The 27,630-nt window shown below is 40.5% G+C and overlaps 2 protein-coding genes across 2 annotated transcripts in view; both read right to left on the bottom strand.

Annotated features, from left to right (window-relative positions):
* LOC134868284 (coxsackievirus and adenovirus receptor homolog) overlaps positions 1 to 25,276 on the bottom strand; it is a 114,160-nt gene extending 88,884 nt beyond the window's left edge. The window contains exon 1 of the mRNA XM_063889304.1: positions 25,106 to 25,276. Coding sequence (XP_063745374.1) covers positions 25,106 to 25,119 — 14 coding nt within the window. The 5' untranslated portion in view covers positions 25,120 to 25,276. The remainder of the gene's footprint in view (positions 1 to 25,105) is intronic.
* Positions 1 to 25,333, bottom strand: part of lrrtm4l1 (leucine rich repeat transmembrane neuronal 4 like 1) — a 43,952-nt gene extending 18,619 nt beyond the window's left edge. The window contains exons 1-2 of the mRNA XM_063889297.1: positions 25,106 to 25,333; positions 10,733 to 12,363 (exon numbers count right to left, since the gene is read on the bottom strand). Of these exons, the coding sequence (XP_063745367.1) occupies positions 10,733 to 12,363; positions 25,106 to 25,109 (1,635 nt within the window). The 5' untranslated portion in view covers positions 25,110 to 25,333. The remainder of the gene's footprint in view (positions 1 to 10,732; positions 12,364 to 25,105) is intronic.
* Between the last annotated feature and the right edge of the window lie 2,297 nt (positions 25,334 to 27,630).

Below are 27,630 nucleotides of genomic sequence, written 5' to 3'. Positions count from 1 at the left end.
GTGAGTGTTACTCATACACTTCCTAACGCCAGATCTAATACGGGTCTGACCTTTAAGTGAAAAAGGCTGCTTTCCAAAAAAATCTCTAGTGTTCAATAAAAGTGTTTGTGGTCATGCATTAGTGTCTGGCTTGGAAAACAGGGGATAAAACATGACAACCTTAAACCTGTACTATACAGAATTAGATGTCCTTAAGGGTTGGTGTAGTCATGCGCTGGACATTTTAATACACCAATTAGGGTTTTATTTTCAGGCAGCTGGGCCTCTAGTTTCTCATTTCCGGCTGTATGTTATATAGTTTGGTTTGAATCATTTATGTGCTTTGCTTTTGCACAGAACCAACATAATCGTTAACTGTAAAGAATGGTATTACGTCTTCATATTGTTTAACACTTGTTTTTTTAATGCAATCCGTGCCTGTGTTCTAAATCGGCTGTGACTTTCTGTTATAATCGAATTTGATCCTGAAGAACTGCCAAATAGCTTAAGGAGAAATATTTTTCCTATCCCTCTCTTTCCCACTGGAGTGGCTGTTGACACTTGCCAGAGGGTCCAATTGTGCAATTAGCACTCCTACTGCAACTACTCATGACACTGTCATACCCAGCTGTTCACAAGTGGCAGACATAATGCGACATTCAACAAGAAAATGCCATGAAAATGATATCATGATCCTGAATGTGATACCTTGAACTTTTTATGAACCGGCACCACAATTCAATCAGGATCCCAACCAATCTAAATTGAAGACAATCAAAAAAGGACTAAAACAAGAATGGGCTACATCTAGTAGGGGAACTCGTATATATAGCCAGATTGCTTATATGTTTTGTGTTTCAATAAAAATAGAAATGTACCGACTCCCAGAGGATCTGCAACGATTTAAAGTTGTATTTTTAATCATGTTTTATTTGTATTGTTTTTACTATGTTGTCCTGGAGCTCCATTGTAGTGTTGTGTTGGAAAACGTGTGCCTCTTTCGGAGTAACATCATACGTTTGGATTAAAAGAAATCAATTTAGAAAGAATTATATGAAAGACAAAAGAAATGGATTTAATCAGAAACGCAAAATTGAAAAAGCTAATAAGCTAGATTATTCTCCATACTGGGTAACATCAGCTGCAAACCAAGGATTCACCATCAAAGAGACACTGAATATCAAGCATTTCTGTAAAAGTCATCTGAAATGTATCTCAATCCAACCACTTAATAGACTCACCACTGCAGTATGCATAAAACATAACCACACCATTCCAAGCAGACAAAGCATCAGAACAGGGATGGGGATTTAAGTGACTGTGAACGTTGCGTGCTGGAGAGGCTGGTTTGAGTATTTCAGAAACTGCTAATCTAATGGGATTTTGACACAGAAACCACCTCTAGGCTTTAAAGAGAATGATCCAAATAAGAGGAAAATATCCAGTGAACGGCAGCTCTGTGGGCGAAAGGCCTTGTTGATGGCAGAGGCGAAGGGCCCGAAATTACAGCTGATAAACAATAAATGCAATACCCATTCAATTCAACTGAGGTACGTATAAGAGCATTTCTGAAAGTGCGACACTTTGAACCCTGATGCAGATGGGCGCAATAGCAAACCCATTGTTGCCAGCTAACAACAGGAAACGGATCTTCAAAATTTGACAAAAGAGTATTGGAAAAAAGCCTTGACTGTCCAGTGACCTTCTATCTTTGCTGCAACCTTAACGGTAGGTTCAGAATTTGCCGTAAACAACAGAAAAGAATGGATTCATCCATCATTAGCTCCTCTTCTGCTGCTGGCGGTGTAATGGTGTGTGGGCTATTTTCGATGTACTAACAATGTTTAAATGCCACAGCATTCCTGAAATATGTTTCTCCCCTCCTTTAGAATGTACCCGTCTTCTAATGGCTACTTCCAGGCTGTATGACCATGGATGTATAAAGAAAACTGAATACAGCATTAGAGGCGGGGCCGAATGAACTCCTATGAAAGATACTCAAAGCCAAAAAGGCCTGATTCTCGAGTTTGGGGCGATAGCATCCATGGCGTTCATTTCGTGTTCCTAAGTGCCACCTCGAATTTGATTCTCTTTCCCAATCGCAGTTAAAGGGGAAAACTGTTCTTGAACCCATAAGATGTAAACTTTTCCAATGTTCCCTTTAATAGGCAAAGCCTGTGTGGGCGGCTGTTGCTGCTGCCTGATTCTACGAACATGATGCCTTGAGGGCACCATTCAGAAAGATGTGATCTACACAAATGTATCTGCTCCCCTCTGAAAACCACACTTTAATAATTCAAACAAATGCAGAGAAAGAGACAGAGCCTTGTGAAATTAAAATGAATATGACAGGAGCAGAAAATAAAAAATAAAAAGGGGACTGCAAACACATTTCATGTTCAGTAAAACAACTAGGAGATCAAGACAATGAATAAAAGACGGTGTGGAATGTTATACATTTTGATTTAGAGCTGATACACGCAACTTTGCTGTGAAAATAATATTGATTTTCTAACTGAGGGGAAATGTTTTTATCCATAAATGCCCGAGTGCATGGAACAATGAACAGCATAAACTACTTGCAAAGGACTCATATTGTCAAATTCATGAAAGCACATAAACTCAAACTCTAAACTATTTTGGAAAGCCTGTCTCTCTTGATGAGAACAATGAAACATTTAAGGGCTTTTATGTGCGCCTCCTCACAGTCTCTCTTTGTTGCCATCCTTTATATTTAGAGTAAACTGGTCACTGCTGTCAGACTCCTTAAGGGGCGGCAGCCCTGCTCTGTCTACATAGAGGTGATTTCTTGCCACTTCTTGCCTGATTGCACATTATCCACCAACCTCATATTGATATAAATAGCACTTGGAAAGGCATGGAGCACTAGATTCCAGCTGATTTCCTGCAGTGTTTATTTTCCCACATGGTCTAAACTCAATTGGTTCACAGTAGCAGATAACACTGTAGAAACGTAACTAGAGGTGCCTTGGGGGAAGGTTTAATATATTGGAAAAATGGGTTGATGGGTGTGTAGGCTAATTTCCTGCAGTCATACAGCGTTACACTAAGGGTCAGACAATTATTTTTATGATTCATATAGGTATTATTCAATCAGTCCAGTGGTTCCCAAAAGAGTTGCACATTAAATAGAGTCCATATTGAAATTGTATGAACATTTTAGGGAAATATTGAAGTCTCGGCCAACCGACGATGTTTTGCACGCTTAATGAGAACTCATTGTGCGGTACAGATGTTCTTTCAAGATCACTCCATGATCTATTTATTATATTTTTTAATGATAATGTGAGTCATTTTTTCAGAAAGGATAACAAGTCATATCTCAATCAGTCATTTCCCGATTGGAAATAAATTGTTATCAAAAATCCTGTTAACTCTAGTCACACAGCCAAAGGGCCCGAAGAGCCTGCGCTGACTTCGCTTCAGTCTGAGTTCAGTAATGCAGATGTTCCGTCAGGTTGTCTACCACTCTCGCCAATGAAATCAAAAGGAGCTACACAAAGTTCCAAAGGTGGCTTCTTCGTGTTGATTGTTTTGTCACACTCTCAGACAGCGATAGATTGTACCCCACACAATATTTACTCTCAACTATCACTTGAACAAAGGAAAGATGAAAGTAATTCCACAGTAAATTAACTTAGCTTGAAAATAATATAACATGCTCCATATATTGGTTATCAAAATAACTGCATTATTTCTCTGTAAATCAACTCCAAGTAATGCTAACTTTTGGTAACAGACAAATCTGCAGGCTCAAAAAGATAAAGTGTTTTAGAACACACACTAAATGTGTTTTTTAATTGTCTTCTACCAACTAATCTGAAAGAAGAACTGAAAAACAAACAATGTTTTTGCCTCTAGTGTCTTGCCTTAATTACTTGAGCGCTTTGTTACACGTTCACTTCTCCGTAAATGTGCATATTGCACTTTGTAAAGACACTGTGTGACTGCGTGTGGGCAGGAGCATTGTACATTTTAATTGCACTTACACTGTGTCGTGTAGTAATGTCACAATACCGCTAGTTACACTCACTCTCATTCAGAACCCAAAGTCCGTTTAGGACGGTTATGTATTCGTGTCGGCTTTTGAAGTTATAAAAGCCGTGTTAGAATGAGATGTTTGTGGGTTTTGACAGAACAAGTGAAGGCGGGTGGGTTGATGCTACTGTTATCTGAGGATGAGGCACGCAGGGGCTGCCAAAGCCTGTAGCAAAATAGAGAAGGGAGGGAGGGAGGGGGCAGGTAAGGATTAGACAATTAAATTTAGGGCAAAAGGGGGGGAGGATCTTTTGTATAAGGCGTCACTGAGCTCTTCTCCCCATTTCAATCCAAGACACATGCACACACTTTCCAAAAGCTGCTGTACAATGGTGTTTTTTGTTGTGACACCCAGTGAAATGGAAGATCTCTATTTGTCTTTGCTGCAGGGCTAATCCAAGCTCCAGATGTTGCTAATAATACACCGCTCATTAGGGTTTCTCTCGTATGGCTGTATTACTGCATGTACAATTGGGAAGAGTGCCATGGGTGAAAAGCCACGTTTACAACATTTCAATACATGCATCATCCTCCCGTTCAGCCTCTGCGGGGAGGAGTTCTTTTGAGGGTGACCCGCCGATCGAGGGAAGAGGGCATGAAATTGCCCCTCAGAGACTTTTGAGAGGCTATTGCACTGAATAAGTGGAAATACTTCTCACCGAGAGGTTTGCCAGAGCATCTGTTCTCACCGCAGTGCATTTCCAAATGATGATAAACAGGCTGCTTTTCTGTTCTTTAGTTTTGTTACACCAGCGCCAAGCAGAGAAAAACATACATCTTGCCCTCATTAGTCCCCTATTTCCAATAATAGCAGTTAGTTTATTGGCTGACAACAGCAGTGTGGTCTCCTTCCCACTCAGAAGTAAAACACTTTGAGATAAAATGCTGCATTGGACAGAAACCGAAAGCTTTCTATGACATATAAAACCTCCTTAATAATTCAATTGTTTAAAAACTGTATCTTGCTTGATCACAGAAGTTTAATAAATTCAAGGCCAGAGAGGATTTCATGATATACACATTTAAAGCTGCTGGTCCTCTTCCAGGAAGGAGGAATTTGCTAGATAAAAAAAGCCTCGAGTCAAATGACTTAACTTGAATATGAGACCCAGTGTGTATTTTCATTGAGATCTCCCTCTGTGCTACACGCCTGCTTGCACTTAAGCTCTTAATGATTCCTTAAAAACTGATGAGGTAAAGAGGAGAGGAGAGGGAGCATAAATTGAAAGTGTCCTTTTAAATGCATTTCGGAGCAACGCCTATCAAGTGGAACGGAACTGGGGAGGGGGGGAATTAGCCAGGGGACATGCAAAGTGAGCGCCGTGGCTATATGTGTGACATCCTTCTCTCTTCAAAGCTGTCTGAGGTGGGAGGGGCACAGGCACAACATCTACCAAGAGGCAGAGAGTGCTTGAGGAAAAGACAAGAGGGAGATGGTGGCTGTCTAATCCGGGCCAGTGATTGTCTCTTGTAAGGAAGTTCTGATTTCCTGGACTGTTTTTGCAATTGTTCATGACTTTTCCATTCATTTACTTGCACTTTTAAAGTTGTTCATCCTCTAGAGTTACAACATCCATTAAGAGTAGGGATGTGTGTCCATAGCATTTGATCAATACCTCTCAATCAATACTCCAGCAGTACTCTAAGCATTACCAATATGATGGAGTTTCCCTAATCCTAATAGAGTATAACTTTAACCCAAAACAAGGAATGGTTCTCACCAAAGTTATCCCCATAGCCCTAACTCTTACCTATTTATTTTCTCAGCCGCAACTTGAATGTTTGAAAAATGTGTTATACATTTTTACAAATGGTCAGATCCTTTCTTTGAGATTGTTTAGAAGTCTGTGAGAAAATGACCCTACCTGTAATATTAATAAACATGAGTTTATGGTCTTATAAGCTTCAAGCCTTTTTTCAATAAAGCATGAGGTTGATTTTCTATATCATAGTTTCATTTATAGTAATATAAACAATAAGGCAGGGTATGCTTTAGGGCGGGGCTGCATGACGTTGTCCGGTATGGTTCGTATTGAACTCAAACACTTGGAAGTCATGGCCTTCGAAAGCGTTATATTTATTAATAACAGCTCCTTGGCATGTCTAACTGCTGATAAGTCACATCCAGTGATGGGCAAGTTACTTCCAAAATGTAATACAGTACATATGACTTATGACTGTCTTTTTAAAGTAATAAGTTACATTACTTTATTACTGTGTCTGAAATGTAATGCGTTACACTACTTTTGCGTTACTTTCACAAAAAATAAGCGCAAAAGTAGGGCTTTAAATGCTCAAATGTAGTTTATTGCAGCTCATTAATTAAAGCTATCTATGGAAGTACATGCTGAAATTAAACTCATGCTCCGTTTAAGTGGGCTAAATAATATGTGATACCGGTACCATAACGTCTCTGTGTGTTATTAATAACATGTTAGTGGAGCCTCGGCACGGCCCTGTAACCTGCCGTATATGAACGAGTCTCTATGGCAACGTTAGCTCACCTTGTCGTTGGTGTGTTAACGGGGGTTTGGCTGACAAGCTTTCTAAAAGCCGGCGATTCCACAGAGGACAGAGGCTGCAGATCTTCAACCCTCTGCCACGAGTCTCTCAACTTCTCGGGGTTCAACCAGCAGACCGAGAGACAGTTACCTTCTGTTGCTATGGCCTGCGCACACTCCTGTCTTTCTCTTTGCTTTTGTCCGAGCCTGCAGCTCTGCATTGTCAGCCTGCAGCTCTCCATTGCTAGCAAGCAACTGTCAATCGCGAATATGTTTCTGCAGCCCTCTTAACAAATAGTAAACAGGCTTAGAGTTACTATTCTACCCGCACAATTATTGCTCTGGTGTCGGAATGTCTCGCGATATTTGTGATTTCTTAGAAACAAAACACCACATCATTTGGGGTTCAAATAATATAATAAATAACAAAAGTTATGAAATGTTTCTGAACATAACTGGCAGTTTAGCTAAATGGCGATGAAGCTCAACTTAATAAAAGAAAGCCAAGAGAATTGTGTGGGAGTAAACGGCTCAAAGGAAAGAACGTTAATAATTTACTGGGTACCATCCCTAGATAAATGTTTTTTGTGAAACAACATTTCATACAAATGCTCAAGAGAAATGGAGAAAAAAGTATTCGTCCATTTTCTTTTTTAAATCTCTAGCAATTGAGAATTCATTCGGTGCTGTGAGGCTAATTCAAGAGAGGGATGTGAAAATTAGTCATTTAGTTTCCCTAATCGCAGTTGGGGCATGTTTTGTCAAGCAGTGCTTTTCTCTGAATTGACTTTAATTTATTTTTCTTCAAACCAAAATGGGCCCAAACATCTACCTTTTTTTTTTGTTTATTAAATGTGCTGCTTTTGGGATCTTTGACTTGATTCCGAATCATGACAAGTCCTAATTCTCTAGTCATTCATTCGCACTTACTAGGGCTCTATCAATAATGATAATTACAATTAAAAATATGGGTCTGGCGTTTAAAAAAATGTGCCCCTGGATATTGGAATACCTAACTATTCAGCCCTTCTAGTAAAGGCGTATCTTTTATTCATATGATTTATTTGGTGTCATTATTATTCTTTTGATACAGTTCTTTATTCTCTTATTCAAAAAAGACTGTGTCTGTTCCCAATAACTGCTAGACCCTCTAAAAATGTGACTTCCTTTTCAATTGTTGACGTTAACATTCTGTACAGCATGATGGGAATGTGGCATTGACTAAAAGGGATTCTGGTAATCTCAGCAATCTCATAGCATAACTCCAGAGTGAACCAAATCCAATCAGCCTGAATAAATAACGTCAGTTGTCTTGGTTTGCGAGGGCTTATACGTTTGGAATATCCAGGCCTGAAGTGATAGACAGAAACCATTCTGTGCCGGTCGTGACAACACCTCACTGAGTCCTACAGCGAGGTAAATGTGTTGTGTTGCCTTTTGTTCCTCCCCAGTGCCATCCACAGAGACTTCAGGCGCTGCACAGACCGAAAATAAAAGACACAGCCAACTGAGCCGGTCAGCAAGATCGCATTTTCATCAAAATAAATCAAGCTTACGCCAGCTTCTCAATTATTAAACGCCTGAAATAAGCAACAGTGAAACACCCCCACCTCACTGCACAAACTACTGCAAACACCTGTCAGTGTCTTTGAAAGGGAGAGATTGTTTTGGAGGAGATTGGATTATGGTTATATATATATATAGAGAGAGAGACAGAGAGAGAGAGAGAGAGAGAGAGAGAGAGAGAGAGAGAGAGAGAGAGAGAGAGACAATACACTGGAGCTGATTGATACAGAAATACGTGCATTGCTTGAGGAGAGAATCAGAACCCTGCTTTTGTTTTGTGGCAAATTGCAGTCAAGCAGCATATTGGTGCCAGATGTATGACTAACAAATCGGGCATATGGCCGGGCATGCCACCAACTAAGACGGGGTCTCATAAACCTTTTCAGTGCCTGTCTTTGACTCTCAAAATAAATGGGTTTGTCATAATAGGAATTTGTTGTTGAAACAACAAAGTATATTTAGCATAGAGCATTTCAGCAGCTTTCAAATGATTATAAGTTATGCCAGGTTTGAAACAGGTTCATTTCTCCTAACCCTAACCCTAGCCATTGAGCTACGAGTTGTAGTCAAAGTTGAGGTTGTATTTGGAAGTACGTAGGTGGAATTGCTGAATATGTGAAAGGAGCTTTCTCCACAAATAGCATCCTGATTGGGTTTAGATTAAAAATTGGTTCCGCCCATTAATCAACATTGGACTTTTCCTCTGAAGCTCGTTCACTCATAGAGAGCACCTAGAAGACAGCTCCAGTCACTGATTGCTTGATTAGCTGCCACCTTTCTAAATCATATGCACACATCAAAGGAGCACAAATCTCAGTGAGGAAGAATAACACATCTTTCAGATGTGCATTGTGAAGGCCCCAGAACCAATTCGCTCTAACAATACTGTTCCTCAGAATTGCCTTTTCAAAATTGCTTATATGCTACTTAAAATAATCATAATTCAGCACAACTGCAACTATCCACTATAGCTCCAAATGTAATGGCTTGTCACGTAAATAAACTCACTTTGTTGTAACTGTCAAGATCTACTCTTGAACACACAGCATAGAGAGAGATGTAATAAAGGAAGTGCAGTAACTGCAGGAAAGCAATTTTGAGAACACTTTTACAGTTGATGTAAAAAGATAAAAGCTGGAACTGCTCCATTGTCAATATTAAGAAAGTATGTCTTACAAAGATTGAGCTGACTTGGTTGACTTACTGATTTTACTTCCCTGTTGCAGTTATGCTGATGAATTCCAAAGAAACTAATATATCCTATTTAAGATACACACAGTTTTTTCCACCACTGTAATGGAAAAGCTGCATTCAGGTAAAGTGAAAATGATATAAATAATAAAATATGTTTAAACTGATATGAAGTACAGCATATACATATTCAACATCTAACATTTAAAAAAAAAAAGGTTATTGTGAGAAGTTTATCAAAACTATCAGCAACTTATCAACAAATTGCAATTTTCATTGATATCACACACTCTTGGTGTTCATCGCTGTTTTGTTTTTTTTACATACATTTAAACAAAAAATTGATCAAACTGAATGTTTTTTTCTATCTTTTGAACTCTATATGACCCTTGGTGAATCTGTCATACCTGAAACATGCTTCCTGAGATCTAACAAAGACCACATGCTAATCTTTTTCTCAGTTTCCAGGCGAGTAATTGTAATTACCCTGGTTTATAAATATGCTCCTTATCACAGCGGAGGGATCCACTTTCAAACCATATCATAAGCTTTGGGATTACCGAAGTGCATCTCCTCTGTGCAAATTACCATAAATGTATCACCGCAGCTGAGGAAGTGTCGAATGTTCCGGCGAAAATCCAAAAAGGCGGTGACAGTGCACCTCCATAAACAGGACAACACAAACCTGAGTCAACATAATGGATGTTGGACCTTGTAACGAAACAATTGAACTTGTTACACTTTTCATTTGCAATAAAGGACTTTTGTGCAACCCCTTCGTAGCTTTGGCACGTGACAGCAAAACTGTCAAACAACAAATACAATTCTACCCGATCCATCTTCAACTGCTGGGAATTTCGCATATAATGAAAAATAGTGTATTTTGAGTAGGTACCATTCATGATACAAGATAAACAATCCAAGAAAAGGTTTTGTAGACACGCATTAAAGTACCCAACACTCCCATTAACACACACACACACACACACACACACACACACACACACACACACACACACACACACACACAATTGCTCAAAACATGAGTCATGCCATGCTTATGTGATGTGCTGTAAGCAAAACTGTTAGATAATGTCCAATTATTCATGTTCTCTACAAGTTGACATGACCATATGAAATAGTGTAGCATTAAAACAACATGTATATAACAAATAACGCTGAGATTACAAGTGTGTTAATTCCACACTCAACCAAACTCAGACCCTGGATCAAATTAGGTTTTCTCTATTTTCCCCAAACCTGAGTAATTGGACTAATCTAACATATAGAATTTGTGAATCAAGAGTCAAGGATGCTTAACTGTGATTCAACAGTGTCTTTTTTGCAGGGCATACTTGATAAAGGATTTACCTCTCTGTTGAGCCTTTGCATTTTGATTTAGATTTGTTATTTTTGGCTGATGCGATGAATCATACCTCACACTCCCTGGAGCCAGAAATTGTGCATGTGCAGGAACCAGTGCCATTGCCTAGCACATCCAATGCCTCTGGAGTGGCAGCAGGGTTGTAGCTCATGTAATACTCTTGGAGCTGGGAGCTCAGGTTCTGCTCAGGCTCTGGACTCTTTTTACGACGCTTCCGCCCCACCACGGATCGCTGCGGCAGCAACCTGGTGGCAACTGGATATCGCCGCCAAAACACATAGATAATTGTCAAGATTAGGGACATCGTGAAGAAGAGTGCCACGCTGCCCACAACCACTTTGTGAAGAGTCATGTGTTCCAGTTCTGGAGGTGGTATGAGGGTGGGACGGGTGCGAGCAACTGAGTCTCTTGGGTCTTTGCTCATATGCCCTGGAAAAGTAGGATTAGGAATAGGTCGAGGTCTGTATGGTGGGACAGGACCAAAGGTGCTAGCTATTGGCATAGGTGGAGAGGCGCTAGTGGGGCCAAAGGTTGGTTCTCCTGTTGCTTCAGAAATGAGTTCTGACATTGGTGAGGGTGTTTCAGTCAGAACGTAATCAGTTTCCTCACAAATTCCATGGTTCCTTGTGGCTTCCATAATTTTTTCTCCCTGGAGATACTTAGGGCTGCTGCATATCATAGTGGTGTCTTTGCTACCCCGGAAATTTCTCAACCAAGCCACAAGCGGGCATATCCCGGCCCCACAATCCCACATGTTCCCCGCAAGGCTCATGGAGGTCAGGGAGATCCATGCTGACACCGCCTCCTGAGACACATTGGACAGTTTGTTGGATTCCAGGTTGAGGACTTGGAGGTTGGGTAAGCAGTGAAACACAGCTGGGTCTAGGGTCTGGATTTCATTTCCGGACAGATCAAGTTTCTGCAGTGTATACCAAGTCCATGGAAGGCCCTGGTTGACCACCTTAATGCGGTTCCATTGCAGATAGAGTGATCTCAGATTGGCCAGGCGTGGAAACAGAAAAAAGTTGATCCGTGAGAACTGGTTGTGCTCCAGATGCAATTCCATTAGCTTCTGAAGCCCCAAAAATGTAGTGCGGGTAAGAGCCTTGATACGATTGTAGCCCAAATCCAAAAACTCCAAACTTCGACACTCCAGGAATGCTCGAATTGGGATGTTGGAGAGACCATTTGAGCGCAGGTGTAGGTTTTGTAGTTTTCGTAAGCCATGGAACTGACCTGGCTGAAGGATTTCCAATTTGTTGTAAGACAAGTCCAAACTGCGAAGATTGGGAATTCCGTGGAATGTTGAGTTATGCAGCGATGTGATCCTGTTGGAGCTCAGTATCAGCTCTTTAAGTCTGCGAACCCCCTGGAACGCGCGACTGTCAACAGCTGAAATCTTATTATGGTCCAAGTAAATCCAGAGAAGCTGGCCCAGATGAGCAAATTGATACGGCAACAGGGTGTGTAGTTCGTTGTAGCGCAGGGAGAGGCCTTGGCAGCCTACTGAGATGTTTTCTGGAACATCTAAGAAGCCAGCTGAATCACAATGTACAGTTTTCCCCTCGCATCGGCAGCTATTTGGACAGGTGCGCTCACCAAAGCTAAACAGCGGGGGAGCCCGCAAGAGGAGGAGGAGAGGGAGGAGGAGGTGTGTCAGTCGTCCATCACACATCAATGGACCTAAAAGAGAATGAGACAGAGAGAGAAGAGAGGATTTTACTGAAGTCCCATTTTCAGATGTTATATGCAACAGAAAAAAAACACTGAATACAACATTCAGTATCCCTTGAAAGGGTTCAAAACTTTTCAAAACAGATATGAGAACTCATTTCAGTTCTTTGTTGAATGAAATCAGACGCATTTGAATGGCAAAACTATCACAGGAGTATATGAACATACTGTTTTCAGATTTATTTTCTTAATTTTTTTATATCTTAGGGTGCCTTTTTGAGATCTGGCTAGGGACAACAGATGGAAATTAGCATAGCAGCTAACTCTGGCTTATTTACAGCAATTTGTCTGTTAATCAATGAGCACTGTCCCTACCAACTAAATACATTTAAGATCTACTTTTTTAATCCCAATTAAGGGGAATTGTTTTGTTACATCAGCACAGAGAGACGTGGTATTATGTTTCTTTCTCTACCTGTGTAATATTAAGCATCTTCATCTTCTTTTTGTTACAAAAGTTACACCTAACCTTTACCCCTTTTGTCTTTACAAGCCTCCGACAACTAGAATACAACCTTTAAATACAAAAGATAGGAGAGGTGAAATAATATTCCATTGACGATAAGGACCTTCCAGGACCTTGACACAGATCTATTTGTCTGATTATTCCACTTATATTAAAGAAATGTAGGTTGAGGTTGCACCGGCTGACAAATTACAGGGTCTGCTTGAGGTAGGGTATATCCATGCTGTATGATCAGTGTAGGATTTGTGGCCTGCTTTTATCGAGCACTACAATTAAAGGACAATGCAACTGGACAATCATTTTCAACATACAGGCAAGGCAATCAAGGGGTTTTGCTTTAAATAATGGTAGGTGCTTGAATGTCCGTCCATTTGTCAGTAACCTTTTGCACACAGCTACAGATTAAAGATGAAAGTTGGACCTTTTAATTCTACAGTCTCCTTTGATTTCTAATTCAACATCCTGCATTACAGAGCGAACACGTAAGAAGCTGTGTCACTGCCCTAATACATTCAGACTGCACTATATGTCAAGGGACACATCCCTGACCCAGGGCTCTTATCTGGTCTCACACTGAGTAATGCTCAGACAAAGGATATTCATATGCTTTGAATTAACTCCCCTCGGGCAAATGTCTGTTCTCTGCTCCGTTTTTGGAAGTAGCCGCCAACAGCAACAGATTTGTCAATTAAAACTGATTATTAAAGTGAATTTAGAGTAGAATATTGGGGTCAAAATGCATTGAAGAATAAGAACAAAAGGAGGCCATTTGTTATGCTTGAAATGATTACATTTAATATATTACTTTTTACTGTAGTTGAGTATTTTTACCACATTCCACGAAAGGAGATTACTATTACACACACTTTTGTAATGCATCACTTGTGAGGACCACCAATAATACATAGCCTTTCTAAGAACTTAAACCAAAATCATAACTCATGATAAACATCTGTTCTTTTTAAGAAGTCAGATACATTTTTGAGTTGCAAGTTAAAGCAACTTATATCCTAAATAAATAAAAATGGTTTGTTTTGGATGACTTATCACATGCGTTATTCGCATCCCATGACAATAATGAACATACACACAGCGAATGCTGGTCTTAGCTGCTCTGTTTTTTCATATACAAACTGCAATTTGTATTTTGTGATGATATATTCACCACACCAACGTTATGCTAATACAGCTGAACACCTGCTCTAGTGCATCTGCATTTCTCCATATTTTTCAGTGCTTCACAGCTACACCCACACGCTATCTTATTACATATGCATTCAACTGTGTCAACACCTCAGCAACACCAGACTTGACTATGATTGAAAAACATTAACGGGAAAACACACATTGTATAGTCCTATAGCAAAAACCACAACCGTTTAAGTGAGGAAGAAGGTTAGCTGATTGATTGCCGAGGGGATGTTAGGAACTGAGACACTGTTGTGCTGATTCATTTTGAAAGAGAGACAGCTGATGGAATAACGTGAGCACAGAAGCGACTTTTTCAGTCCGTCAGTGTCAGTGACAGCTCTTCAAGTTTATAGTGGTGACCCCTGCTTAGCTGTAGTGAAGCCAAAAAGAACAGGGGGGGGCTGGGTTTTTGAACAGACGCAGCGGGGGAGTGGGAGCGGATGACAGAAGAAACGGGTTATGTATGGCAACATCAAACAATATCCATATAAACTGAATTGTGTCATCCTATTTCTCGTTTGGAAAAACTGAAAATACCGGCTAGCCGATACTTACATCAGTCATCAGCACAAATCGGAGCCCCCATACACACACAGAGGTAGAGGTTTTGTAGAGGTAGGTAGTGGAGAAAATGGTCTCTCAAGGTCTAACCCCTTAAAATGTGTTCTCTGAAAAATTAGAAGTACAACACATGGATTCCAAATATTGTGATTTGTTTGGTAAATGCGTGAGAAGCTACTGTTTGACTTTGGGCAAGGTTTATGAAATGACCGCAAGAGAATGATATGAATACAAAAACAAAAGTGCTCTTCTGGCAGAATGTGCCTCTGTATACTTAAGTTCTGGAGAGACATATTGCTTTTTCCAGTATGGACAAACAAGCAATTTAAGGTAAACACACAGAGGAAGACCATGAGCGTGATGGATTGAGGATGCAAATTCTGAAATATGCATTTGAGTCAATGTGTATTCAAATTGAGAAGTATTTTAGAAAGTTTGCTACTTAGAATGGCTCCAGGCCTTGTGTACCTCCATAGGACTATCTGCAAATAAGATGAGGTTTGTTAATGGCAGTGGACGACAGTTATGAGTTTCACCTCAATAACTTTGTTCTAGCTTAATGTTGTGTTGGTCACTTTCAATATGAAAAGTTGCTGGAATGTGCCTCCGATGTGGCTGCCGAATTAAGAGCCACTTGCCAGACAGGCCAATCATCAGGCAAATGTAGTTTAAGTAAGAGAAGGCCTTGTCACAAAATGTACATTTTTCAACAGTCAAGTTCAACTATGACCAGACACTTGGATTACAATTTTCATTGAAGAAAAGTGATGGAACTGTTTCTTTGAAAGCAAAATAGTTATACAGATAATTGGAAACAGCATCTCAAACATAACATTGGAATTGGCAGGAATTGTACAATCAGTGCATCTAGTCTATTTGTCCTTTCTATGCGTTGAGCTTCTGCTGTTACCTGTCAGCTAAGAAAATAAATCCTCCATTGTCTAACTCATAGTATGCAGAGTACATTATAATGCCACATATATAATTATATCAAATATATAATAACTTAGGAGATGACCCACAACACAGCTTGTGGTGGGTCATCCAGATACAACTATTCACAAGCTGCTTCAGTGTTAATATAACTCAATACAAGCAGGTTTGTCTTGAGCCATATAATGACCAGATACGAAGAAACATTTCCCCTTTTAAAAAACAACTATCTTTTTTAGTTTTATCGGAATTGATTCCATGCTGCAATGAGTTGGGATACGGAACAGTAAATTTGTCTGAGGCTGACATTTATTGCAATTGCATGAGTGGATGTCGTACGTGGCAAAGTAGTTACTAATTCCTAGCTTCTGCTCAACATCAATTATGGTATGTACGTTAGAGCGTAAAATTGCACAATCTTAATTGATTTTTTGCCATGTTAACACTACAAAGCACTTTAAAAGTGGATATTTTTGTGAAAGCTGGATGAACAGTCCCCTAAAGTAGTTATTTTAATAATAATACAAATCAATAAATGATTGTGCATCTGGATTTTCATCAAAACATCTTTAATGAGTTAATAATGAATAACACATTGAAGTGAAGAAGAGAAAGAATGCAAACTATTGCTGGATTTCTGTCAATTTGCAAGAATGCAAGCGAAAAAGAAGTAGGACGTGGAGGAGGTAAATGACTTCTAGTGAAACTGAGTATGAGAAGTCAGTGCAGATATCATGCGTTGTGATAATGTGTGCTATAAATAAACCCCTAAAGTCCTCCAAGCAACAGATGCAGTACACTGCCACTGCCTCTCATCACCTCCATTAGATACCAAACTGACCAAACCTCCACGGTACTCTACATAGTCATTAGTCTCCTTTAAATGATGTTTCCATTGGAGCATTAAAGAGGGTCTGCCCTTAGGGGGAAAAATACATTTGGTATCAAACAGAGAGGGTGACTCGCACATATTTTACATGGAAGAAAAACTCTGGGATGTGACGGAAAGCCACAACATTCAGCCACTGGCTCATTGACGCCTCCGCAAGACACCATCTTTAATTAGCACACATTGGTTCAGCATGGATTTCTTTGTAGACGGAGGAGTAATAACAACCCACCGGACATGTGTACACCGAGCCCCCACAGGATGCAATACAGAGCAAGATTAATGTAAGGCTTTTTATTAAGCACAGGTTGATTATCTGACATGTAGTATTCTGCACAGGCATCACTCCATTTTTTTATGTTTTTCAATGCATCAGACTCCAGGAATACCAAATCTATAACGGGGCTCAGTTGCGTGGCCTCCTACAGCTTTTCAAATGAATCACGCTTTTCTCTTAGTCTGGCTAACAGCAGCAGTAGCCGACAGGAATGGCCATTATTCCTAATTGCAAGGATCTGCGTCCCTACATCGATGGAAAGAAACACACTTTTAGTCCCTTTAATATTAATAAAATGCTACAACCATGGCTCTTGGCAGGAAATGCTATCTGTTCCCCCGTTTGAAGGGATTTGATCTTTTGTGCTAAGCTTCACACATCTGCTTACCTGGCTCTCTCTTCTTCGCAGAGCATGACCAATCACAGCCAGAGGGTTTGGGAGATTTCCTATCTTGTAGAAGTTACATCTCTGGGTTTTGAACAACTTGCAATGCAGTAATACAGAAGTACACATTAGAGTGCTTTAATCACAAAGATAAATCTGTTCCTGACTTTCAAGTCCAAAGTCATTTTTTTTCCCTGTGTTTTTTATAGCACTGGACGGGGTTTGTGTGGTAAGCTGCAAGTGATATAGATTAATTTGTTTCTAGGAACTTCAGTGGATTGTACCCTATTTTCTGCAGGGATAGCATCTATAAAACTTAACCCTAACCATCAAAAACTGGTTTTTGAGAGACCTGATTTAGCTGAAATCTGGACGTAAATCAATGAAAATGTATCAGCATGTTTGTCCTATGTCAGAAACCCTACACCTTCATTACCTCATTGCAACATTCCCCTTTTATATTAAGATGACATAAGTCAGTTTTGCACTTAATCAAGTGGAAAAATGAAGCACAATAGGGTTTAGTGCCTCAAAAGCACATTGCTTTTTCTTTTTATTGCGTACAGCAAATCAAGCCTCAACACAATTTGTGTCTGATAAAGATGCAATTGCGGCCAATGAATATCCATTACGGAACAAAGTGCTTCCCTCTGGGCTCAACAAACCCACCAATGGGGAGTGGTTTATGAAAGTTGGACTCAAATGTTCAGACTAAATGTCAATGAAAATGAACTTGGAAATGCACAACAGCAAAAAGTAAATCATTATGTAATTTCATCAAATATATCGTATCCCCAATTACTTCACCTATACGATCAACCCTCAACGTTTCTGGAATCCCATAAAAAGTGAGACGACCCCCCCTCCCCCTAACCCTTGCTGGGGACGGAGTGGATTCTGGCAGGACTAACGGAGTCAGCTGTCGTATTCCTTGGCAGTGCGACAAGTTGATATTTCATTCGAAGGCACCGAGCGCTGATGCAAAGGCTATTACCCAGAGTGCCCAAGTAGGCTGGCCAGAAAGGCTAAGGCCACATGCTGGGGCACTTCAAAGAAATGAAAAGTGCGGAATAAAACTAAATATTTCTTATTAAGTGGTCTACTTTAGAAGAGGATATACACATGAAAAGGAAGAGTTCTTTGTGGCAGCTTAACAACTTTATACACTCGTAGAAATGCAGAAACCATTTCTTCTTTTCCACCTATTCTTAAAGAAAAATACAATAAATATGTACGTATGGCGCCTTCCTGATGAAGACTAACCACGACAGAACTAGGAGGCTGTAGCTTATATACAGCAGGTTTGTTTGAATCTTTTAAAACCTCAAATATGGATTTGATAATACCTCCAACAGCACCTCCGTCCTTTCCTTCTCCACTAGACTGTTTTACTCTCCGACACTGGAGCCAAAGGTTTTAAAGTGTGGTTGAGCTTAGGCAAGCAGAATTCTAGGGCACTACAGCATGTGTGATAGATTACATTATTGAGTGTGTTCGTCCAGATTTAAGGCACATAAAATTATAAATTATTTCAGGGCTACCAAGGATGTGACATATATTATAGTCACAGGGACCATCATGCAACAGTGATTCATTTGGACACACTTGCATTGAAATATTGAAATGAAGTACCTTTTACACACTTAAAACCCATTATTCCACACGCATTAATTTGGATATTGGAGTCAGTCGTAATTTCAACTCGTAGCAAAACTGTAGATTTATGATAAAAGCTTATTTTTCTACTGAAGCTGCAAAAACATGCCAGCCGGAAACCGATACTTTACAGTTCAACAAGAACAAGACAAATGGAAAAATTGAGTAAATCTAGGAAATATCACACCAATAACGGCAAACTACGGCTTAAATGGAGCAGCAAGCATTAAAAAGTCTAATTAAATGAACAGTGAATTATCTTAGCTCGGTTATTCTGTCTGAATTTGTAAGGGATGTAGTTACTAAGGTCCAATGAGTCCATGACTTACTCTGGTGCAACACTAAAAGACCGTGAAGGAAGACAGACATATTGCTCTGCTTGCTACAGCTTATCCTGCCCCCCTTTTGTATGTGAAAAAAGAGAGAAGCCTAAATAATTACCACTTAAAGACTTAATGCCATGACAAGGAGTATTGATTTGCTTAGTCCGAGCATTAACATTCCAGATCAATAGGATTAGCAACATACGGTGTGTATAGTTTTAATTTATCCACGAAACAAACTGCCTGTAATGTACAACTTCTCTCTGTAAGTGCAGTGCAGCATAGCTGGCCGCCATGTCTATTGATTCCCGTGTCGCACATTCCAATTTACACCGTTGCCTCTGAGGTTAGGGTTACTCACCAATGCTATAACTTGAGTATGGCTAACTTTTTTTTGGCAATCAACAGCTTTTTTTCCTCTTATGATGGTAAAATGTGTCACAATTTCACATTTTCTTGAAGATGAAGTATTGTTCTTACATTACAAGAGGCAGGAATACTTGCAAGGATGCTTGTTTGCATAATTGTTGTGTTGATTTAAGGAGATTCGTACTTTAAGGATCTACATTTTCCACATCTTCAAACTAAAAAGTGAGACAAAAAATGTGTCAAGCAAGTGAATTGAAAAAATGTCATTTCAATTTGATAAAAACTGGCTTTTAAACAATTCGACTTAAGTTACATTTTCTATGACTTAAAATGGATTAAAGGTGTAAGTTTGTGGTATTTTAACTGTATATTAGATTAGTAGATAATTGATTCATTGTGTAATTGTTTGGACGTTTTGATTGTGACTACAGATGTCTAACTAGCTTTAATGTTGAATTACACATTTAAAAAGAACAAATGATAGACGCCAGACAGTCCTCTTATAGAGATCATTATTTTTGTACTTCTTGACATTTTGTGGGTAAGGCTAAAAAACAAGCCTTTATAAAGGCTAATTGGTTGTTTTGAATGTCAAACTGTTCAAACCACATTTTTGTGTGACCATGAATGCTGTCTGCTATGAAAGAAAGGCATAATGGCTATTGAAAAAAGTCCCTTTTTTAAAAGAAGGATTTGATTCTTTGCAAATCCAAAATGACCATAATGACCATGCAAGGGCTAATTAAATGAAAACACATATACTTCCTGTTCCATAGCAAACAACCTTTGCATTGCGTGAATACATAGAGTTTTTGACGAACAGCATCACGAGGTCGATGGTTCGCCTCTCTAACAGCAGCATGCGTGTTAAACATTAACAACCGAAGCCCTTTAAAATGTGACAGCTTAAACTATACACAAGTCTGTGGTATCAAACATGTTAGGTACTTAACTTAAAGTCGCTTTCCAATGGACCTACTTACACACCCATGTTATTAAAAATCTGTGCAGAGAGGCAGAAAGCTGCATTTATCGATATAAGTGCCGGTGTCAAAAGATCAGCACACACGAGTTGTTAAAGCTGGACACTGTGAGGAGAGCCTGATGTAAAGCCTGAGGAGTTCACACCATGGATGATGAGTGGGTTTGGGGTATGCTGGTAGTCAGTAAAGGTCAGAAACATGCTTTTTCCCAAGGGAAAAAATACATACATTTTATATATACTATATATAATTTACCACTATCTTTTGATCATAAATTACTTATTTGAACTTTAAACCACACGGATGATTAATGGAGTCACTGGAAACGACATGCAGATGAAAGGTAATAAAATATACATTTATTTGAATACTTTGGCAAAATCTGACCTGATTCCTTTACAATATTTTTTCCTACTGACCTCTTTTGGCCAAGCGAGTAATGACTGTGGGTGGAAGGCAGTAGTGGAGTAAAATTATTCTTATTTTGTTAAGATTCAACTAAATCAATGTATCCACACAAACAGCATATGGAAAGGTTGATGCAATAAGTTCACAAAGGCAAAGTTCTACCAGGGGACAGTACAAAAAGCTGTGCACACAGCGGGAACACGCAAGCTGTTGCTTGAGTTTGTAGCTTATGAAGATGGTTTAAATTAATACAAATTGACATAGAAAGCTTTATGCGCAGACTCCTAATGGATATGCTCACGGAGAAAAGACGCCAAAGATGCCGAACACTGTGTAATTTACACCATCCAAAACTATCGTAAACGATGTTATTGAGAACTCTTTGCCTGGGGTTCATAGACTTATTCAACAAATAGGCCTAGGTGAACTCTATTGGCAAGGGGCTGCAATGTTTTGCACATGTCAAAGCACTCGAGTTTCGTATTAAGCCAAAAACTGGTTTGATTTCAAGTCATTTTTCAACAGCCACGTCTGGATAGAAGACTCAATAATTCAGAATTGAGAAACCGCAAGAAGCGCTGACCTCTTTCAAACTGTTTGGGTTCCGTTGTTAGCTCCTCGCAGGTTTTTTCTGCCTTTGTGATGACTTGATGTGTTTGTGATGTGAAACTGGTGAAGGTGTTTCTTAATTTGCTGTGTCTATTTGCAAGCATTGTTAATTTTCAGAGCTCTCAGGGAGACCGTTAAAATGTATAAAAAACCACGTAGGCTGTAGTGTGCTCTGGGGACGTACAAATATACACAACGCATTACCATGTGCTTGTGGTCTGTTTTTTTTTTTTGTGCAAGCTCAGCTCCCACATTGCTCACTGCCAGACTTTGTTCTCAGTTCTGTGTCTCTGCCCGTATCACACTGCACAACTTCAATGTGCAGGACACACTGTTTGTCTTTCAGACTTGAGAACACAAAACAGAAGAAAAATACAAACTTTGAGAAGCAAGATAGACCAGCACTCCGAAAGGACGACTGGGACGAATGAAGTGAAAGGAATGACCAATAGGTGGAGTGAAGGAGTTTAATATGCTGTGTTTTTGCAGTTTAAAAGTGTGTGTGGGTAGTGGTGAGGTCAATATAACTAAACTGCTGCAGAAAGAGCCTGATGGGAGCTTGCAGTCAGCTCAGAATGAGGAAACATGCCTCGCGCTGACGGAGTATTCCTTATTGATGGCTAGAGCTATTTAAAAAAGGAGTTGCTGCAGCTATTTACACTGTTCAAGGTTAGGCTACTTCTTCTGTGTCGTTTAAAATATGTGCATTACATGGCTCTGACACAAGTACTGGTAACATGTTCTGCCACCGCCGTTAATCTGTCGAATAGACAGATAGAGAGACCGTGGATTTCAATGTTTAATTCATCTAATAAGGACTTGATAATTACTTATAGAGCTAAGAAATTTGATCCAATCATGTTCTCCAAGTCTGCATAATGGTGTTTAATCTGCAGGAGAAATGAGTGGTTCTGTGCCAGCGGCAAACCTGTGGATCTTCTAATCATGTTCACTTTATGTTCAAATGCAATTGCAAAAAAAGGTGTATACGGGTTTGGGTTGTTTTTTTAGCAGAAATTCCGCTTATGTTTCCAGACCTGGCTCCACGGGCCAATTACTCTCTGTCTGCTCTAGGGAACTGATAGATTATTGAATAAATTGAAGGTTATCTCAACGTAATTGCCCTGTTGCTCTTGCTAACCAGTTCTACAACAGTGGAAAAGTTGAGTACAGTCCATCAGGCCTCTTGTTGTTCACAATGAGTCATACTTTGCCCACCTCAACTAGATATAATGAAGCCCCTCTTTGCTTCGTTTGCACAGCTTTGTTGTTGTGGGCTAATGGGCAGAATATCAATTTCACAAGCCACACGTAGATAAGAATCAGTGTGGGGCTGCCAGTAAGCAGTATGTACCTCCTAACTCGTTTTGGCTTGTCTAACCCTAAAGATATGCCGTTACTTGATGCTTCAACTATTGATTCGCCAACGATCGATTCATTGGTTTAAGAAACTGTCTGCTTTAGTTTCTCAAATGTGAAGGAAATCTATTTTTAATGACTTCCATGTGACAGTTGACTGAATTTCTTTGAGTTTGGAAGAAAGGAACATTTAAAGACCTAATCTTGGGCTTGTGAAAAACATGGCTGCCATTTCTCACCATTTTCTTACATTTTTCAGATCAAACAACCAATCGAGAAATAATAAAGACATAAATCTGCAAAGGATCGTAAATTGCAGGGCTAGAAATAGTCAATTATAGAAAACATTTATCGAGGAAAAATAGAATAAATATGCTCTAGTTCTTTACAATGTGAGAAAGTGCTGCCATTTGTGGTTTTATATCACTGAAAATTGCAAATAATGGTGTTGTTGGCCAGGCAATTCAAGCATTTTCAAGGAAAGTGTGATGGGAGTTTATCAATCTAAGTCGAAGTATAATCATGCTTGAGATAATTGTTAGCTGCACATCATGATTGCTATTCTGAGTATTTTGTTGATACTCTCAAATACACAGTAGCAAAAAGTGGTTCTTCCCATCTGTGCAGATCATAATCAGGGCCTTGTCAGGGTTGCAAACAAGGATTATTTTCCTTATTGATTCATCTGCCTGTCATTCTAGATTAATCGATTTATCAATAATGGATGTACTAGTTTCTCAAAGTCCAAAGTATTGCATTTCAAATCTTGTTTGCCAGTCAAAGAGCTAAACATATTTAGTTCAATATGAGATTACCCAGGAAATATTCATGTTGGAGAAGCTACAAACAGCATTTTAGGATATGTTGCATGAGAATGACATAGAAGTTTACCTACAGGACTAAAAACGTCAGACCAAATCGTTTTGATGTCATGTTTGATTGTCCTACTAAAGGAAGAAAATGTCATCCCTGGAGACAGTGTAAATGTAGCTCTCCTATGTCATTTGTGAAAAACAAGACATTGGATGGAGATGGGATGCACACTGCGAGAGAGCAGCTCAGTCACAAGTGTTGATATCCTAACAAATGCAGCCACTTATTTTGGCTGAGTGTAACTGTGATGACATAATTAAAACTGTAAAAACATGTGCTCATTAGTCGCACTAAGCTGCTCATTACTTGGGCAAGTGCCACCATTCTGCACAGATGTGTGGGGCAGAGCGCATCTCTGCAGCCTGTGCCAGCTTTCCGGTTCATTTAAAAATAAAAAAAACGAAACAAAAGAGGCATAACTAAAGCGAGACAAACAAAAATCCATCACAGTGGGGCTGCAGTTTCAGAACGCCTCTCTCTGCACCTAACCACCAATCAAACAAGTGTGCATGAGTGTGCCTCTGCGTGAATAATAGTCCTTCACTGATAAATCCAACAAAAGTTGCACTTAAAATAAATAAGGGAGTGTTCTTTCCATCAGAACACCTTGAATTTGAAGGGCGTGACTTTCAACCTCGTTACACGCATATTCCGTGACATTCTGAACACCCACTGTTCTCTTTGAGCACCCCCCTAAAGAATATGCACAAAAAAAAGCTGCAAACACTGAAGAGAAGTGTGGGTTTGTGAGGCTTGGAGCACCCACAGTCAGTAAAATGGAGGAGGTTGATAGGCAGTGTGGGATGAGATTGTAGGTGCTCAGAGCTGTCAGGAGAAGAGGGGAGGTAGATGGAGTCAAAACATGCCAGAGCTCTGATGGGAAAAAAAGAGGGAGGTGGGGGGTGGGCACAAAAAAGAGAGTGCTCCCATTTAAGCCATTTAAAGTCAGATTGGGAATAAAACTTCAATAATGGGGGGGGGGGGGGGGGATGTCATATGACATATAATTGTCTATCATTTAGCTGCAGCTCATTGTGCACCTAATCTCACGTCGCACATTTTGTCATCACTTCCACATCATAAAGGTGTGAGCATTATTGTCTCCATCCTCCCCTTGAGGCACCAGCACTCCCTCCTGCAGTGTTTCTGTTTTTTAATTTAACAGAGCAGGAAAACCTCTCCATGTTGATGGTGCAAACGAAACAAAGAGCCAAAATCTCAAGAAATATTGGCAGTTGGAATAAAAGTAGTGATCTGGAGCGAATAAACCGCAGAAAAAGATGGAATTATCTAAACATCCACACTCTCATATGCGCCAAATCAACCCTCATTGTTATAATAAGGACCACAAGTGCGCTCAACTAATAATAGTGAAGATTCGCAGACGGATTATGCCTTTTCTTACTTACCCATGATGGCTCATCGGTCCGTTCCCCCCCGGTCCTCCGTGGCGCAATCCGCCGCAAAGATCACGACTTCCTCCGTGTCGCCTTTTCCCAGCACCTGGAGTGGAGTGCCTCCGGAGCTCCACGCGCCACTCACGCGAAGGGTGACTCGCCTGCCTTCATTCTAAAAAACTGCCTCCGGTTTATAAAAAAAAAGCTTCTAAAGTTTGCGCCCATGCTCCTTGACGCAGGGGGAACTTTCCAAACCTGTCGCAGATATCCATCCAAGTTGGGAGTCAAACGCCAGGGTATCTAGGTTTTCTTTTTCAAACGATAGTCTAGAAAAAGGTGAACATCATGTCACACGGTTCAAAAGTTAACGATGAGGTGGGTTTCGGCACGGTGATCGGCGGAGGAAGGTGTCCTCTGCTGCGCAAACATCCAGCGGAGAAGCGATGCGAGCAGCGATCTCCAGGCAGCAGGCGCGGGCACTGTCAGGGGCTCCTGTGTGCAGCGCATCAGCGAGTGGGGTCCGCGTGTGCGCGCCCGGCTGCGTGGGGAACGTGTGTTCGCGCGTGTGCACGTCTGAGAAAAAGAAAAGAGAGAGAGGATTCAATGCAGTGTTTAACAGCTGCAGGCAGATCTGGTCAAATGTGAGATTGTTTTTGTCTTTTTCGTGGATGTGATTTTCTCCATATCCACCGACACAAACAAACCAATGCAGCCGTCTCATGCTTTACCATGCCCCCTCTGTCCATTATGCAGGTGCTGTGTATGCTTAGGGCTATGTGGTCATCATTATAGCGTGACTGGGTAGCCTGCCTGATCCCACCTCTTGTTGCATAATTATTGTGCATAGGAACGATTATTGCACAGGTTTTGCCAGAGCAGCAATACTTTTCCGAGACGTTTTAAATTTGTACAGTGAAGCATTTATAACATTAGGGAGCATGTCAATGTCTGAATCAGAGAGAAAATGGTTGTTTCCAGCCATGATTAACCTTTGTTTCCCAATAAAAGTCCTTCTGCAATTCGATTTCTCTCTAATATTAAATTATCATGTTGAAGTCTTGCGAGGTTATCCCCGCAGTCCAAAACACACACCTTCAAATATTTGATTTAGTCCCCCCCCCCCTCTTATTCTCTCTCCTGGGCTTGGTATTTGGTCTCCAAATTGGTATTTTTTTCGGTTGATATAGACACTAGAAAAAATTATAAAACTGTGGCCATTATTAGGAATAGCTCAAGCCTGGTGAGACTTCTGGGTTAGTCTTGGCACACCATTTAGTGACTTGGTGAACGTTTACGACAGCGTGACATTTCGAGTAGGAGGATCAAAGTGAGCAAAGACAGACGATTACCTGTCTTCAGTCAGGCTTTGCGTTTTGCTATGAGAAAAACTGTACAGGCTGGTATAGCAGAATATAAGAGCCGATGCTTTTGAAAATATTTAATCATTTTTAAAAAGGGGCCTATTTTCAAGTTTATGTTTGTATTGTGTGTCTTGTAGGAAATGTTCTTTTATTCGAAGTCCAGGAGTAGATTTAAAAGAAAAACGATGTGAAGCTCCTCATATAACTTTTAAAAGGAGTATTTAATAAAAGGATGCAGCAGTAGGTTTTACAAAAGTTTCACAGCTGTGGCTCAATAGCCCGGTACTGGCGTCCACAGGTCACTGAATGAGTGGAGCTCATCAGTAGTTACTGTCTAGCCGTCCGGAACAAAAAGACAGATCGATTTCAAAATACAAACATATTTTATAGTACCATCCCTTTCCGGACATAAACATAAACAACTTCAAAATAAGACGAGCTCCGGTTAAAAGCGGGGGCTGGATCCTGTTGGCCGCTTGTCGTCACATGGGGTTTTCCGGACTTCTATTGGCTGACATCGTCTGGGGCGGGCCCTCCCATGACGTCATCGTCGCCATCTTAGCGTAGGCATGAAGCTCACCATCCATCCATCTTCTCCCGCTTTTCCGTCAGGGTCGCGGAGGTAACAGCTCCAGCAGAGAGCCCCAAACTTTTCCTTTACCTGGCCACATCAACCATCTCTGACTCGCTTTGAGAGTACAGAGATTGGATGGCCCTGAGCAGAGACCCCCTCACCCCATACTCCCAGAGCACCTCCCACAGTATCTCCCTGGGAACCCGGTCATACGCCTTCTCCAAATCCACAAAGCACATGTAGACCGGATGAGCGTACTCCCAGGCCCCCTCCAGGATCCTTGCGAGAGTGAAAAGCTGGTCCGTCGTTCCACGACCAGGACGAAAACCGCATTGTTCCTCTTCAATCTGAGGTTGGACAATCGGCCGGACCCTCCTTTCCAGCACCTTAGAGTAAACTTTCCCGGGGAGGCTGAGCAATGTGATGCCTCTGTAATTGGCACACACCCTCTGATCCCCCTTTTTAAAGAGAGGAACCACTACCCCGGTCTGCCACTCCTTCGGTACTGTTTCCGACTTCCACGCAATGTTGAAGAGACGTGTCAACCATGACAGTCCCTCAACACCCAGAGCCTTCAGCATTTCTGGGCGGATCTCATCCAC

The sequence above is a fragment of the Eleginops maclovinus genome, chromosome 8 (genome assembly GCF_036324505.1).
Source record: "Eleginops maclovinus isolate JMC-PN-2008 ecotype Puerto Natales chromosome 8, JC_Emac_rtc_rv5, whole genome shotgun sequence".
In the NCBI taxonomy this organism is placed as follows: domain Eukaryota; kingdom Metazoa; phylum Chordata; class Actinopteri; order Perciformes; family Eleginopidae; genus Eleginops; species Eleginops maclovinus.
This window is presented reverse-complemented; position numbering and strand designations above follow the sequence as displayed.